The sequence below is a fragment of the Myotis nattereri genome (genome assembly GCF_964212035.1).
Source record: "Myotis nattereri genome assembly, chromosome: 7".
NCBI classification, from domain to species: Eukaryota; Metazoa; Chordata; class Mammalia; order Chiroptera; family Vespertilionidae; genus Myotis; species Myotis nattereri.
In genome coordinates, this window is record NC_138082.1 from 9526349 (window position 1) to 9539492 (window position 13144).

Genomic DNA, 13144 nt, shown 5'->3' on the forward strand with positions numbered 1-13144 from the left:
AGGGTCCCAGGTTCGATTCCAGTCAAGGGCACATGCCCGGATTGTGGGCTTGATCCCCGGGGGTGGGGAGGTGGCGTGCAGGAGGCAGCCAATCAATGATTCTCTCTCATCATTGATGTTTCTATCTCTCTCTCCCTCTTCCTGCTTCTCTGAAATCAATAAAAATATATTTTAAAAATATCTTACTTCTGAGTAAGCTTTTCACTTTTCATTTTAGTTTGCTTTCTATGAACATGATTTTAATTACTGCCATAGAGAAGAGTTCTGCAATCCTTCAGAGTTTTTTTAATCCAGCCTGGTAGAGATGGCATCAAATTGTTTTATTATAGAAAACAAGTATTTTCTCCCTAACTAGCTGTTCCAAAGATAAAAGGACTTTCCCTTTTAAATGAACATTAGGAAGTATAAAATAAAAGGATGTTAAAGGATATTGCTGGCATATATTTTAACAACTATTGTACAGCTGAGACATATTTTTAATTAAATCCAATAAATAATGTAGATGAATATAAAAAATCTCTTAAAAAATTTGACTTATGGTTTGTTAAACTAACTCATTCCATTTAAACTATACCTTGCACAGGACATAAATCCTGAATGCAAAGTTTGAACTAAATAAAATGTGGTGGTTTTTTTTTCATTAGGGCCAAATCACATCACTTAAAAGAATGAAACATAAATGTTATGGTTTATGCAACATTAACGGGTTATGTATACATACAAAATACATATGTAGACATACATATAATGAAATCCTCTAAGTTGACAGTTTTCAAAACCAAGTTTTCTGGTATAAGATTTCTAACAAACCAAAGGGAGATCTTATAATATTTGTTAGTTTTGCTGTAATTTGATATTATTTGGTTTTTTTGTGTGCTTTAACTAAAATTATACTAGAGTTAGATGCCAATAAATGTACAATTTATTGAATTAAAAACAGCCTCCTAAGTCAACTGGGTATTTCTGCCATAAAAGTAAATGACCTCCAGCCATGGCTAAGATCTCTCGCCCTGGTTAAGTATAATGCTCTTTTCCTTTTATACCTAAACTTTGCTTTCCTTACTATGTTACAAATCTTTACACTTCATTTATTTTGGCTAATTTTTAATTCATTTATCTGATATCTCTTAGTTAAATTAGAAGTAAGGGATACCTAAAATATGTCTTTGTAATATATACATATACACACCATATATATACACATACGTACACACACACATACAAATCAATAAATCTCTATCAACTTTTAGCTTTATCCTAGACTTTGGCAATTTCGTAGATACTAGTTCAGGTTCTAGTTTTCCATTTTAATATGAGATGAAAAATGTTACAAACCACCAAATTCAAACAAGCATCTAATTGCTTTATAAAGATTATAACAGAAAATCCATTTAAGAACAAACAAAACAAACAAAAAACCTCTTACAATTAAAAAAAAGGAGGGGGGAGAATTATAGGTATGAAAAGAATAAGAGGCATTTTTCCAGTTATTTTATTTATCAAAATCTATTATAGTTTTAATTGGTAGAGGTAAATTTTAAACTTGGTTAATTATGAGAATACTTGCTTTCTATAAATTCAGTATATTTTTCTTTCACAAAAATAAAATAAAATGTCTAGATATACAAAGCACTAATAGTTCTGATGTATTCTGTGGAAGAATAACACATAGCAGTTCAAGTCACAATATACTGATTTTCAAAAACCAACATATTCTCTTCTATTTAATCAAGCATTAGAGCCTGAAACCCAGAAGAGGTCATAATGAAATTTTAACCAACCAAATCAGATTTTTTTTTAAACCAGTAATGCATTTTTGTAGCATAGTTACCAAATGCTACTTTACATACATTCAACATTTAGCTTACTGGCATGATTTCAAAGTTTTATAAAAATGAGAAACTTTTGCAGCTATATGATTAGAAGGTACACAAATTGCATTACATCAAACACAAAGGCAGTGTGGTCCTTGTAGGAGAAATCAAGTCAGTACCCCCTTGTAGAAATGTTCTATAAAAATGTGTCACATTGAAGTGTCAGTGTTTTCAGCCAATTATCTGTCCCTGATGTATTTCCTTGGAGTATATATCAGGACTTCAGGTTTCTTAATCCAAAACATCTGACTGAATTTAGGTACATCTAGAAAGCAGCTGAAAGGGTTTCTCCAATAGTCTGACATCACAGAAAGTACTTGAGAAATCCCTCTCTTTACCTGAAGACGTACTTGTTCTACTTCAGTCATAAACTCACAAAGAAAGAAAACCAATCAAAACTTCCCCTCACACACACAATCCCACATAAGCTAAACAAAGACCACCCCTCCCTCCACAAAACCCCAGCACCAAAGTGTCAGTCATTCCTGGGAAAAAGAACATGCCCCTTGGATTCTCTGATTTGTTAGTTGTTCTAACTTTAAGGACAGAAATAACCTTATGTCCTTGTGGGGAGGAGGGAAGACATGTTAATAATGACTATAAGCCATTGAGAAAGTGCATTATCAATTATTACACAATCAACTGCCCTCTAGTGGAGGTGGCCACACTTGATTCAAATGCCTCGGTAACTAAACATTCATATCCTCGAGATAAAGGAGATGGGAGAAAAAGAGACACTCATTTTAATAAAAAAGTGCAGAGTCTACCACCTTTCCCCATGCTTCTCAAGAAAATGATTGCACAGACTCAGAGAAGTCCAAAGTCATAGCAGAATCTCTGAGGCACTCCTGGTTGAGAGAAAAAAAATATGACCCAGTATTCATAGTTTATAGATTATGAGAACAAACCCGTTTTTTTGTGTGTGTTTTTAAAAGAAAGCCAAAGAATCATCTCATAGGGATCATATACACCATTTCCTCTAACATATCCTCAGTCTCACAGTGTTGAAATGGGACCGATCAGCCTACGACGGATTGCACATCACCCAAGGAGAAAGGAAGGCATGGAAAATGCAAATATTTTATACTACTTCACAAACACATTCACAAGGAATAGGTGAAGAGAAGATATAGGAAGGAGGAGAAAGAAAACATTATTGCTGTTTCCATACAAAATACAGTATGAACATACCTAAACTAAATCAACTCTGATTACCATGACCAATATTTTCACAATGTGGGATGAAGTTTCTTCTTCACAATGAAATGAAAGATGAGAGAGGATGTCAAAACTACACCTGGGATATTAGCTGCATATTGAAACTTGGGGATCGAGACTGCTTGGTTAAGGGGGCGCCTGGGCTGAGGAGCTCTTTACCTTCTCCAGCTTGACCTAGCCGGTCTTCCTGTAGACTGATAGTCGAGTATCGATTAGCATTACTAGTTGCTAAATTAGTAACTCCCTCAGTACCAACCCCAAAGCTGGTACCTGCTTGACTGCCATTTACATAGTCAAATGATTTACTTGAGGAAGCACTGGCTGTCCGGATTAGACTTAAACTATTGGTTTTTGGCACCACCTGGCCAGCAGGCAGACTCAGGTGTTTCTTCATCGGTGTCAGCTCAATTGAATCTAGACTAAGATCAGTAGGTTGCTGTACATACTGCCTGCGAACTACTGAATCTCGAGGGCTTTCACTGGATTTGATGGGAGACGCTGCTTCTTTTTCCTTGACTGAACGCCCAGTTGCTACTTTCCTTAAGCTTCCCCTCTGAGAAGAGGAGGATGGTTTGGTCCCAATTGGCTGATTGCTGAGGGAAGCCCCTGATGAAAATCCTTCATCTGCATCATTTAGGTTTACCGACTCCTCTTCTCCATTTACTCCCTCAGCACCTAAGAAACAAATCAGAAAGACTCAGCAATAGCCAAATTAAATAAGAAGTAACTGTGAATAACAACTCGACTGACTTTATCTCTTGGGTAATGTTTGATATAGGTTAGCAATGGCTTTGTTATCAACACTGCCCCTAAATAATTTACGGGAAGAAACCTTAATCTACACAGAATTCTAACTTTATTCATTCTGTTTATTTAGCTTTAATAGTCCAACTTTTGTAAAATGACCCACAAATTCTGATAGTATACTATCAGAATTTAGGATTATAAAACAATTTTAGGTAAAATACAACATTTTGTCATCATAAATCACTGTAATACATCCTTATCAATTTGAGGTGATCATATCTATTTAAATAAACACAATTTTTCCTATCTTCCTTAACCCACCATAAAATAGACCCCTTTCTAATTTCAGTCAACCAGAATAATGCAAAAAAATTTTATCTATAAAAAGCCAAACCCTTTTTAAAAATAAAAATGCATATTTCTTCAACAGTTCACTGCTGCTAAATGGCTTTAAAACCTTTATGATGGAAGTAGTAAATTTTCTAATTCTAAAAAAAAACTTTACATTGCTCCAATTGTATTCCTTATTGTCTTTTGTCTTATGGACATATTTAATCACTGGTTTCCATATTTTCTTGATCAATTAATGTGAAGAAAATACTTGATTATCAGAGGGCAAGCTAGGGAACCAGCAGGAATATTTAAAAAGGATTTTTACTTCATGTATTATGTATTTCTGTAAAATTTAAGATTTTTAGTTTGAGAAGTATTATGTTCGTAATCCCAAAATACTATAATGCCCGATTATGTTTCATGCAGAAACTGCAATTAACAAAAGAATCCTTTTCTTTGGATTTTGTAAGAAGGGAAGAAACATATATATTTAGCTTGTGGTTTCCAGAAAGCCCAATTGTCTTACTGAAAGTATGAAAAACATTCTCTTAGAAAATAATAAACTTGCTTCTTTCAAAAACTGACAGTGGTTTGCTACATCATTAAGTATGCTTACCAGACTTCGAGAACTTTAACCTGAATCTACATGCAGATAGCAATATTGTAGTTAAGGTAAAATGTTAGGAAGGAAATCTAGACAAATATTACCTTGTGATAGGGTTACCTAAGTAAACTATAGATGAAATATTTAAACACAATCTTTATTTAACATAGTACCTGAAAAAATAAAAATATTTTCTTAGTTATATTTTCTCATAGGGATTAGTTATTTCCTTCCTTCAAAAGAAGAATGAAATAAGCTATCCTTAAAGCAAAAAGCACCTTGTCATTTTTATCCAGCAGTTTAATAATCTTTAAATATCATGCAAAGCCATATGAAAATGCAGCTGACACCACTTCTCTCAACCCCTTGTTCAAAAGAACAGGATACAATGTATCTCAAATAAAAACTTTAAATTATATGCACGTGATATCATCTTAGCAATTTCCTTCAGTTAGTATAAACAACTCCAAAATGCCCAAGAAGGGTTATGGTTCAGAATTGATATCAGTAATATAAAACCAGGAGAGAACAGAAATGTATTATTGGATATATATACACACACACACATATATATATATGAAATTAGGAAAGGAGACTGAGAGACTTAGTGCTAGCTTCTGAATCCTGCCACATGCAGATCTGGTGCCCAAGCAATATGGCCATAAAGAGATGATGATAACATAAAAGCCACCATGCACGAGAACCTACTGATGTTTTATATACTACAAATGCTGTTTCAGTATAGTGGAACACTGACTGTATTTTAATCACAGGCATCCTCAATTTAGTAATAATTTTAAATTAAGCTTTAAAAAATCACAAATAAAACATTACTTGACAATCAGAATAAAGGTAGGTAATGGGCTCATAGTCTCGATTTCAACATACAAAACATACAGTTTTAATTGTAAAACTATTTAAAACCACATACAAAAAAATGTTTGTTTTTTTTTTTAAGGTCAATTATCTACGTTTATCCAAAAGCTCCAGTAGACTTCAGAATTACCAGAACTTTACATAGGTTTTGGTGCCCTAACCGGTTTGGCTCAGCGGATAGAGCGTCAGCCTGCGGACTCAAGGGTCCCAGGTTTGATTCCAGTCAAGGGCAGGTTTTGGTAATTTCCTTCCTTTAGTTTAAAAAAATCTCAAGGAACAAAAGGTAACTGTGTGGTGCTCTCCCTCTCCTGGGCTCGCCTGCACCTCTCCATTCCCCTCCTCTTTGCCCCCAGTCCCATTACCTTCACCCATCTCTCTCCTAAGCTCCAAGGGCCTTTTCCTTCACCTCTCTAACTTATTTCCTGAGCCCATTTCTTCTACTGCTCATTTCTTCCACCTCTGCGACTTTCTAAATAAACTTGTATACACACATATATAGAGTAACTGTACCTTAGAACATTTTCCTTTCTAATATTCTCCCTGAGTGATAACAATACTATTAATGATCCAAAGAAGAAACAAACAAAAATAATTTTTTAACCAAAAAGGATTTTTAACAAACTTTTCCATTATGCCTGCCTTTCCTTATAAATTTAGTTTCTACTAATACTGATTTAAAACTATAATTTAATCTAGATTAAAAGATAAAATAATTTTTGAGAAATTTCAAAAACACTGAAATTTTAGACTCAATGAGAATGGCTATACTCTACCCTCACAAACTGAAATTTTCTACTAGTGATACTACTATTTTGGTTCCTTTTTCAAAGTGTCTGACTTTGATCAATTGGAAAAAATGTTTCAACCTTATCCCACACTTTCTAGAATATCAAGTGTTAACATAGTACAACTACATTTAGCACAAACACTCTAACAATGGTAGGAGATACACATTAAGTGGCTCATTTAGTCATCTAGAATGTTAAAAAACACCTGAAATCTATATAATTTTATTAACCAATGTCACCCAATAAATTCAATTAAAAAAGGAATGTTAAGAAATATAATGTTGTTCCATTTATATCAACTTTGGATTCAACATCTATTCACATATTTATTTTTATGCCTTTATACAAGGTAAAACTGACTCCCAGGGATAAAAGATACAGAAAAAATGAAAAGGGAAGGTTGCGTTTCTCACAGGATCTCTGTAAAACAGCACCAAGTCTTTGGGTCCCTAGATCATGCACATGCAACACTGGTCAAGGAAGTAAGGTTAATCTGAGCAAATGGACAGAGAGTAGATTTAAATTCTTACTGAGCATGCTCAAATTTTTAACGCACCAAAGAGCAAGAGACTTCCTTAAGGTGGAAGTAACTGCTTCGTGTATGTTTGATCTTTAAAATAAGTAAAAATATGTTCCCTAGTCTAAAACTACTTGCTATGTTTCATAAATTAATGTAAAGGCTCCACAGTAGCAATTCATTAAATAATAAAAAAAAAAGTTAGGCTACAAGTTCCCTTTTTCACAAAGCCAACTCCTATGGCATCACATGGAAAGCAGCAAATAAACACTTTCCTAATCAGGGAAAAGTGTTCTTTTCCAGGTGGTGGTGGTGGTGGTGGTGGTAGTGGTGGTACCAGGGCAATGGGGATTTTTGGAAGAGGGGGGATGATTCTCATTTTGAGATACCCACATTGTAGAAACAAGATCTACAGGATACCTGGCTTCTAAATAATACATTTCAATTCTGTTTGGGAGGTACATAAGATAATCATTATTTACAATAAATGATAAAATGTAGTGTGCACCAGGGTAGTACATTTATAGAGAAAAGATGTCAATAGTTCACTGGTTAGACCCAGGCAACTTGACCCAAAGATTATAAAAAGCCAGTCAATACCAGTTTACTCTGTTAAAGAGGTAAGAAATTCTTATTATTGACTACCCTGGGATTACAGATTAAATTGCCGGCTCCACTTTAGTCCAATTTCTTAAAGATAATGTATTAAAGTTTTAAAATTCTCTGCACATATTTTTTAAAGAATAAATTATTATATGAATTAAATAAACTCACATTGACTAATAAGGCTCATGTCCATTGTGTGCATTTTCCCTCTCCTAATGTTAGAATAAACATGCTCAGTAATGAAAAATTCCAAGCATTTGCAGACCTTTTGGAGACAGGCCTCTGCTTTGTTAGTAGCCATGCCAAGCTGTTCTTTGATTACACAGGGATGCAGACTCCAGGCCAGCACAAATGGTAACTAAAGATTGTACTTGACCTGAAACTGGGCATATGGGGGTTTGTGCTTTGCAAGGAGGAGCTAATACGCTAATACGTGGAAACACACACTAGAATGGAAAATGTTCTGCTTGGGGTTAGAGAGCCAGGATCCTTCTCCAGCAACTGCCTCACTGACTTCTGTCTCCTCATCTCTGTCCTACCCTCTGTTGTGGCTGCTGCTGAGTTGGGCTCCGGTGAGCCGTGCTCAGGGGTCCTGCGCACCAGCACCTCCCCCTCTTGCACACGTTTGATCCCTAGGTCAGTGGAGCCGTGTTGGATCGGGGAGCCAGGAATACTCGAGTCAGCCTCGTTTGAGAAGTCAAAGCCATCTGGGATTCAACATATAACATTTTAGTGCTTTTTGTGCTCCTCTATTCTTTCTGAGCATTTTGACCCAGGCAGATAAGAGAATGTATATATGGATATGATATAAACACAAACACTATTTATATAGTTACATGTGTGTGCACAGCATACACACACATAAGGCAGCAGATGAACAATGTGAGGTTTGCAAATGAATAGGATAGAAAAATAGGAATCATTAAAATGGCAGTTAATTTCTCTTAGCCAAGACAGCTTGACTATTCAAATACCATATGACTATGAAATACTGCTGGATTCAGCACTTACTAAAAAAGGAAAAGCAGATAAAAATCTAAAAAAAACAATAATCATTCCTTTTATGGATAGCTTGTATTACACCATTTGTTTGGCCAGTTATAATTTTCTCCCACAATGCTCATACATGCACCTTTTTTCCCCAATTTGGTAAGAAGCTTAAAGAAACTTCTTTCCTATTGTTATTACTAGTTCAAAAAAGATAAAAATTAACTTGATCTTATTTTCTGTTTCAACATTCATAAGGAATTCTAAATAACATCTACTTTATTAAAAAATATTAAAATACATTTAAGTTATGTAAACCATTTTAGTGCTTTTAGAAATTGAACCATTTTACTTTAATTATAGAGTACTGTAATATCATGTGCTAATATAGTCTATAAAAACAGTGATAAATTTAACTGAATCCATGAGTGAGCTATAGGGATTTTGTCCTCACCTTCCCTCCTCCATCTATGGCGACGGATGGAAGCTGTTGTAATTGCAGTCCGAGAAATCCTCGGTACTGTCGGAGTGACTTCCACTTTAAGTACTTTCTGGCCTTCTTGTGAAGAATCAGGAGCATCAAATGGTAATGAATTTTTCATGGCATTAGCAACCTAAAATGATAATGTAAGTCTAGACATATTTACACCCTATATACAATTTATACTTATTTTACACTTACTCATTTCCATAATTTCTGAATATGTATTTAAAATGCGTACTATAAAATATAAAAGTAGAATGTGTCAGAAATATTTGTATTTCTATTGTTCTGTATTGTTCTAGGCATGTTTTTAAAATGAGAGTTTATTTTTTTTTAATGTCAGTCACCTTACCATTTCTTGAAGTATTGACTTTCAAAGAAGAAATACATTCCATAGAAGGAAAAATTGTTTAACATTTGAACCCTGACATAAGAAAAATTAGAGTTTCTGATTTTTCAGGTAATAAATAACATGCAAAATTTAATCTCTGGTTAAAATAATTAGCCTTTTCTCCAGTCCTTTGTTTCATAAGAAATTTTTCCCAACATGTCTGATATTTTGTCCCAACACTTTCTGCCCTCCGTAGAGGAGAGTAAAATATCTGGCTCAAGAGTAATTGCTGTTGTTTGATTCATGTTTCTTTTAGAGAGCCAGGATTCTTCTCCAGCAACTGCCTCACTGACTTCTTTTTATTGACTTTTTTTTTATTGGTCTGTTTTCATTAATTTTTAGAGAGAGAGAAGAAGGGAGAGGGACAGACAGAAACATCCATGAAAAAGTAACATCATCAATTGGCTGCTTCCTGCAGGCCCCCTACCAGGGATGAAGCTAGCAAGCCAGGCATGTGTCCTGACCGACAGGGAATCGAACCAGCGACCTCTTGGTTCATAGCTTGACACTCAAACACTGTCACAGTCGCCAGGTGGGTTTATGTTCCTTAATGGGGTAGTGCTCATCTGGCAAAGATCTTGAGATAGAGGATTGTCATTCTCCCTCCCTCTCCACTTGGACAAGGACAAGTGGAGTGTAGCAACCTAGGTAAGTGTGCCTTCTCTACCAACCCAAACATTCTCTGCAGGAGTTGGGGGCCTGCTTCAAGGTCTAGTGGGGGGTGGGGAGTTAAGTCTTTCAGTTCAGCCTTTATCAGTGCTGAAGATAATGCCTTATTTTTCTATTTGCCAACTATTTTATCTACTTATCATCTGCTCTAGATTTGAATAGAGAAAAGGAGTGTTATTTATTGGGCCCCTCAGAGATCCCCAATAATAAAGAACTATTCCAGGACTAGAGATTACTAATCTCTTTAACTATATTGCCTTGAAAGTGCCCCTCTACTTAATTTTTAAAATTGTTACAAAGATAAAAGCATGAATTTAAAGAGTCTCTCAAATGCGAAATATTATTACTGTAATATAATTTTTAAAAATCTTGTTATTCATTCATTTTAATGTAAATGTTAGAGTAAAATCAGGGGTGATGACATTAGAAAAAAATGGGAATTTAAAGTACAAAAAAAGACAAAAAAATGGCTTTAAAAATTGTACTTTTAAAACACTGTAAGTAGCCCTAACCGGTTTGGCTCAGTGGGTAGAGCATCGGCCTGAGGACTGAAGGGTCCCAGGTTCGATTCCGGTCAAGGGCATGTACCTTGGTTGCGGGCACATCCCCAGTCGGGAGCGTGCAGGAGGCAGCCGATCGATGTTTCTAACTCTCTATCTCTCTCCCTTCCTCTCTGTAAAAAAATCAATAAAATATATTTTAAAACACTGTAAGTAAAAGTACATAAATAATTTTTAAAATACCATTATAAAAATACTGTAAAAAGTTTAGAAAACAAAAAATTGCAAAGAAATAAAAATCCACAGTCAAATCACCTAGACAACTATTAGCATTTTGTACGTTTCTTTTTTTTTTTTTTTTACATCCTCATCCAAGGATATTTTTCCATTGATTTTTAGAGAGAGTGGGAGAGGAGAGAAAGAAAGAAACATCAGTGTGAGAGAGACACGTGGATTGGTTGCCTCCCTCACGTGCCAGGGATTGAGCCTGCAACCAAGGTACATGCCCTTGACCAGAATTGAACCTGGGACCCTTCAGTCCGTAGGCCTTCACTCTATCCACTGAGCCAAATTGGCTAGGGCAGCATTTTGTTTGTTTCATCTGTCCTATCTAGATTAAAAAAACCCAGTTGTATACTGTTTTACCACTTAACATAAGCTAGCATCTTTCTTTAATATAAATTTCCAAATACATAATTTCACCAAGCAAATATCGTATAATAATCATTCTCTGCTGTGGAACATTTAAGCTGTTTTCATTCCTTTGAAATTAAAAATAACATTAATGCTGTGCTTACAACACAAGATTTAAAAAAATTAAAGTAGTTTTCTGGGATACATTGCTAGGCATGGAATAGTAAAACGAATACACCCTCTGCTGAGGGGTGGTTAGAGCTGTGTTCTACTTCTACTGGTAACATAAAAAATGCCTTCCATAGCCCACTATTGGATGTTTACATTTGTTTTTATTATTTTTTTTTTTAAATCCTCACCCGAGGATATGATTTTTTATTGATTTTAGAGAGAGAAAGAGAGGGGGAGGGAAGGTGAGAGGAGGAGAGAAGAAGAGGGGAGAAAGAGAGAGAGAGAGAGAGAGAGAGAGAGAGAGAGAGAGAGACATCGATTGATTGCCTCTCATATGCGCCCTGTCTGGGAATCAAACCTCAAACCTTTTGGTGTACGAGACGATGCTCCAACCAACTGAGCCACCCAGCCAGGGTGAATGTTTACATTTGTTTTTTGGTTAATCATTTACCTTTTGGAGATATATTTATTTCGTGGCAAAGTATAAAATCTTTTCATAAAGACAAAATATTAATTGGCTTTCTTGTCATGCTTGTTGAAAATACTTCTTTTTCACTTTGTGCAAAGTATATTAATTTTGTTTTTAAGATACCCATGGTTTAGCAATTTTGTTTTTTAAAATACGTTTTTCAGAAAGAAGAAGGGAGAGGAAGAGATAGAAACATCAGTGATGAGAGAAAATCATTGATTGGCTGTCTCCTGCACTCCTGCACTACTGGGGATCGAGACCTGACCAGGAATCAAACCAGGACCTCCTGGTTCATGGGTTGACGCTCAAACACTAAGCCACACCAGCAGGAAGACACTGATGGTTTAGAATTTAGATGTTTAGGTGGTCAAAAAAATCATCAACCATTTTTTAGTGACTTGTCATATTATTTAAGTTTCGAAAGTCTTTCCTGCAGAAATTTGAGTATTTTCTTATTTTTTTTAATACCATTTTAAAAAATATTTTATTGATTTTTTACAGAGAGGAAGGGAGAAGGATAGAGTTAGAAACATCAATCAGCTGCCTCCTGCACACCCACTTCTGGGGATGTGCCCGCAACCAAGGTACATGCCCTTGACCGAAATCAAACCTAGGACCCTTCAGTCCACAGGCCGACGCTCCATCCACTGCGCCAAACCGGTTAGGGCAGAAATTTGAGTATTTATAACCTATCCCCCTCTCTTTTCTTAAGGGCTTCAATTCTTTAAACTTTATTTGAATTGTATTTTGATACATGGTAGGAGGAGAAGGTCTAAACCAATTTTGTTTTCTTTCCAACAGTTAACCAACTGCTATTATGGAATAAACCCTTTTCCTCAATAATTTGGATTGCCTCAGATTTTGCATACTAATTTCTCATATCCTCGACAGGCACAGGTATATTTAATAAAAAGTAAATATTTTCACTTACCAATAGTGGTTGAGAAAAGAGTTCTAGCTGAGCTCTATAAATGATGTCATCAAGGACTTCCTGGCCAAGGTCCCACTGTCCATTATACCTAAGGAGAAGCAGGTAGTTTACTATCTTTAGCAAATATCTTTAATATTCAACAACAACCTTTTTATTGTTCCAAGTCCTATTATTTTGATTCTTAAACAAGATTTTCACATCAATTTTTGCATCATTCCACCTCTAAACAATCCCACTTTTGGTTACAAGAACAAAATGAAGATTTCAGATATAAAAGTTTAGAATAGTCTATAGATGTCTCTTCACATAACTTTTTATCATGTATTGATATTTAGGGTAACCTATT

The 13144-nt window shown here is 35.2% G+C and overlaps 1 protein-coding gene across 2 annotated transcripts in view; it reads right to left on the reverse strand.

Annotated features, from left to right (window-relative positions):
- Window positions 1-2934: 2934 nt before the first annotated feature.
- The window catches only part of HYCC2 (hyccin PI4KA lipid kinase complex subunit 2), a 39822-nt gene continuing 29612 nt past the window's right edge, over window positions 2935-13144 (reverse strand). Inside the window, exons 10-13 of one of the 2 annotated variants that reach the window (XM_081095223.1) lie at window positions 12799-12886; window positions 9005-9164; window positions 8103-8270; window positions 2935-3767 (exon numbers count right to left, since the gene is read on the reverse strand). In XM_081095223.1, the coding sequence (XP_080951349.1) occupies window positions 3166-3767; window positions 8103-8270; window positions 9005-9164; window positions 12799-12886 (1018 nt within the window). In that variant the 3' untranslated portion in view covers window positions 2935-3165. The remainder of the gene's footprint in view (window positions 3768-8102; window positions 8271-9004; window positions 9165-12798; window positions 12887-13144) is intronic. The other variant, XM_081095224.1, reaches the window with a different exon arrangement.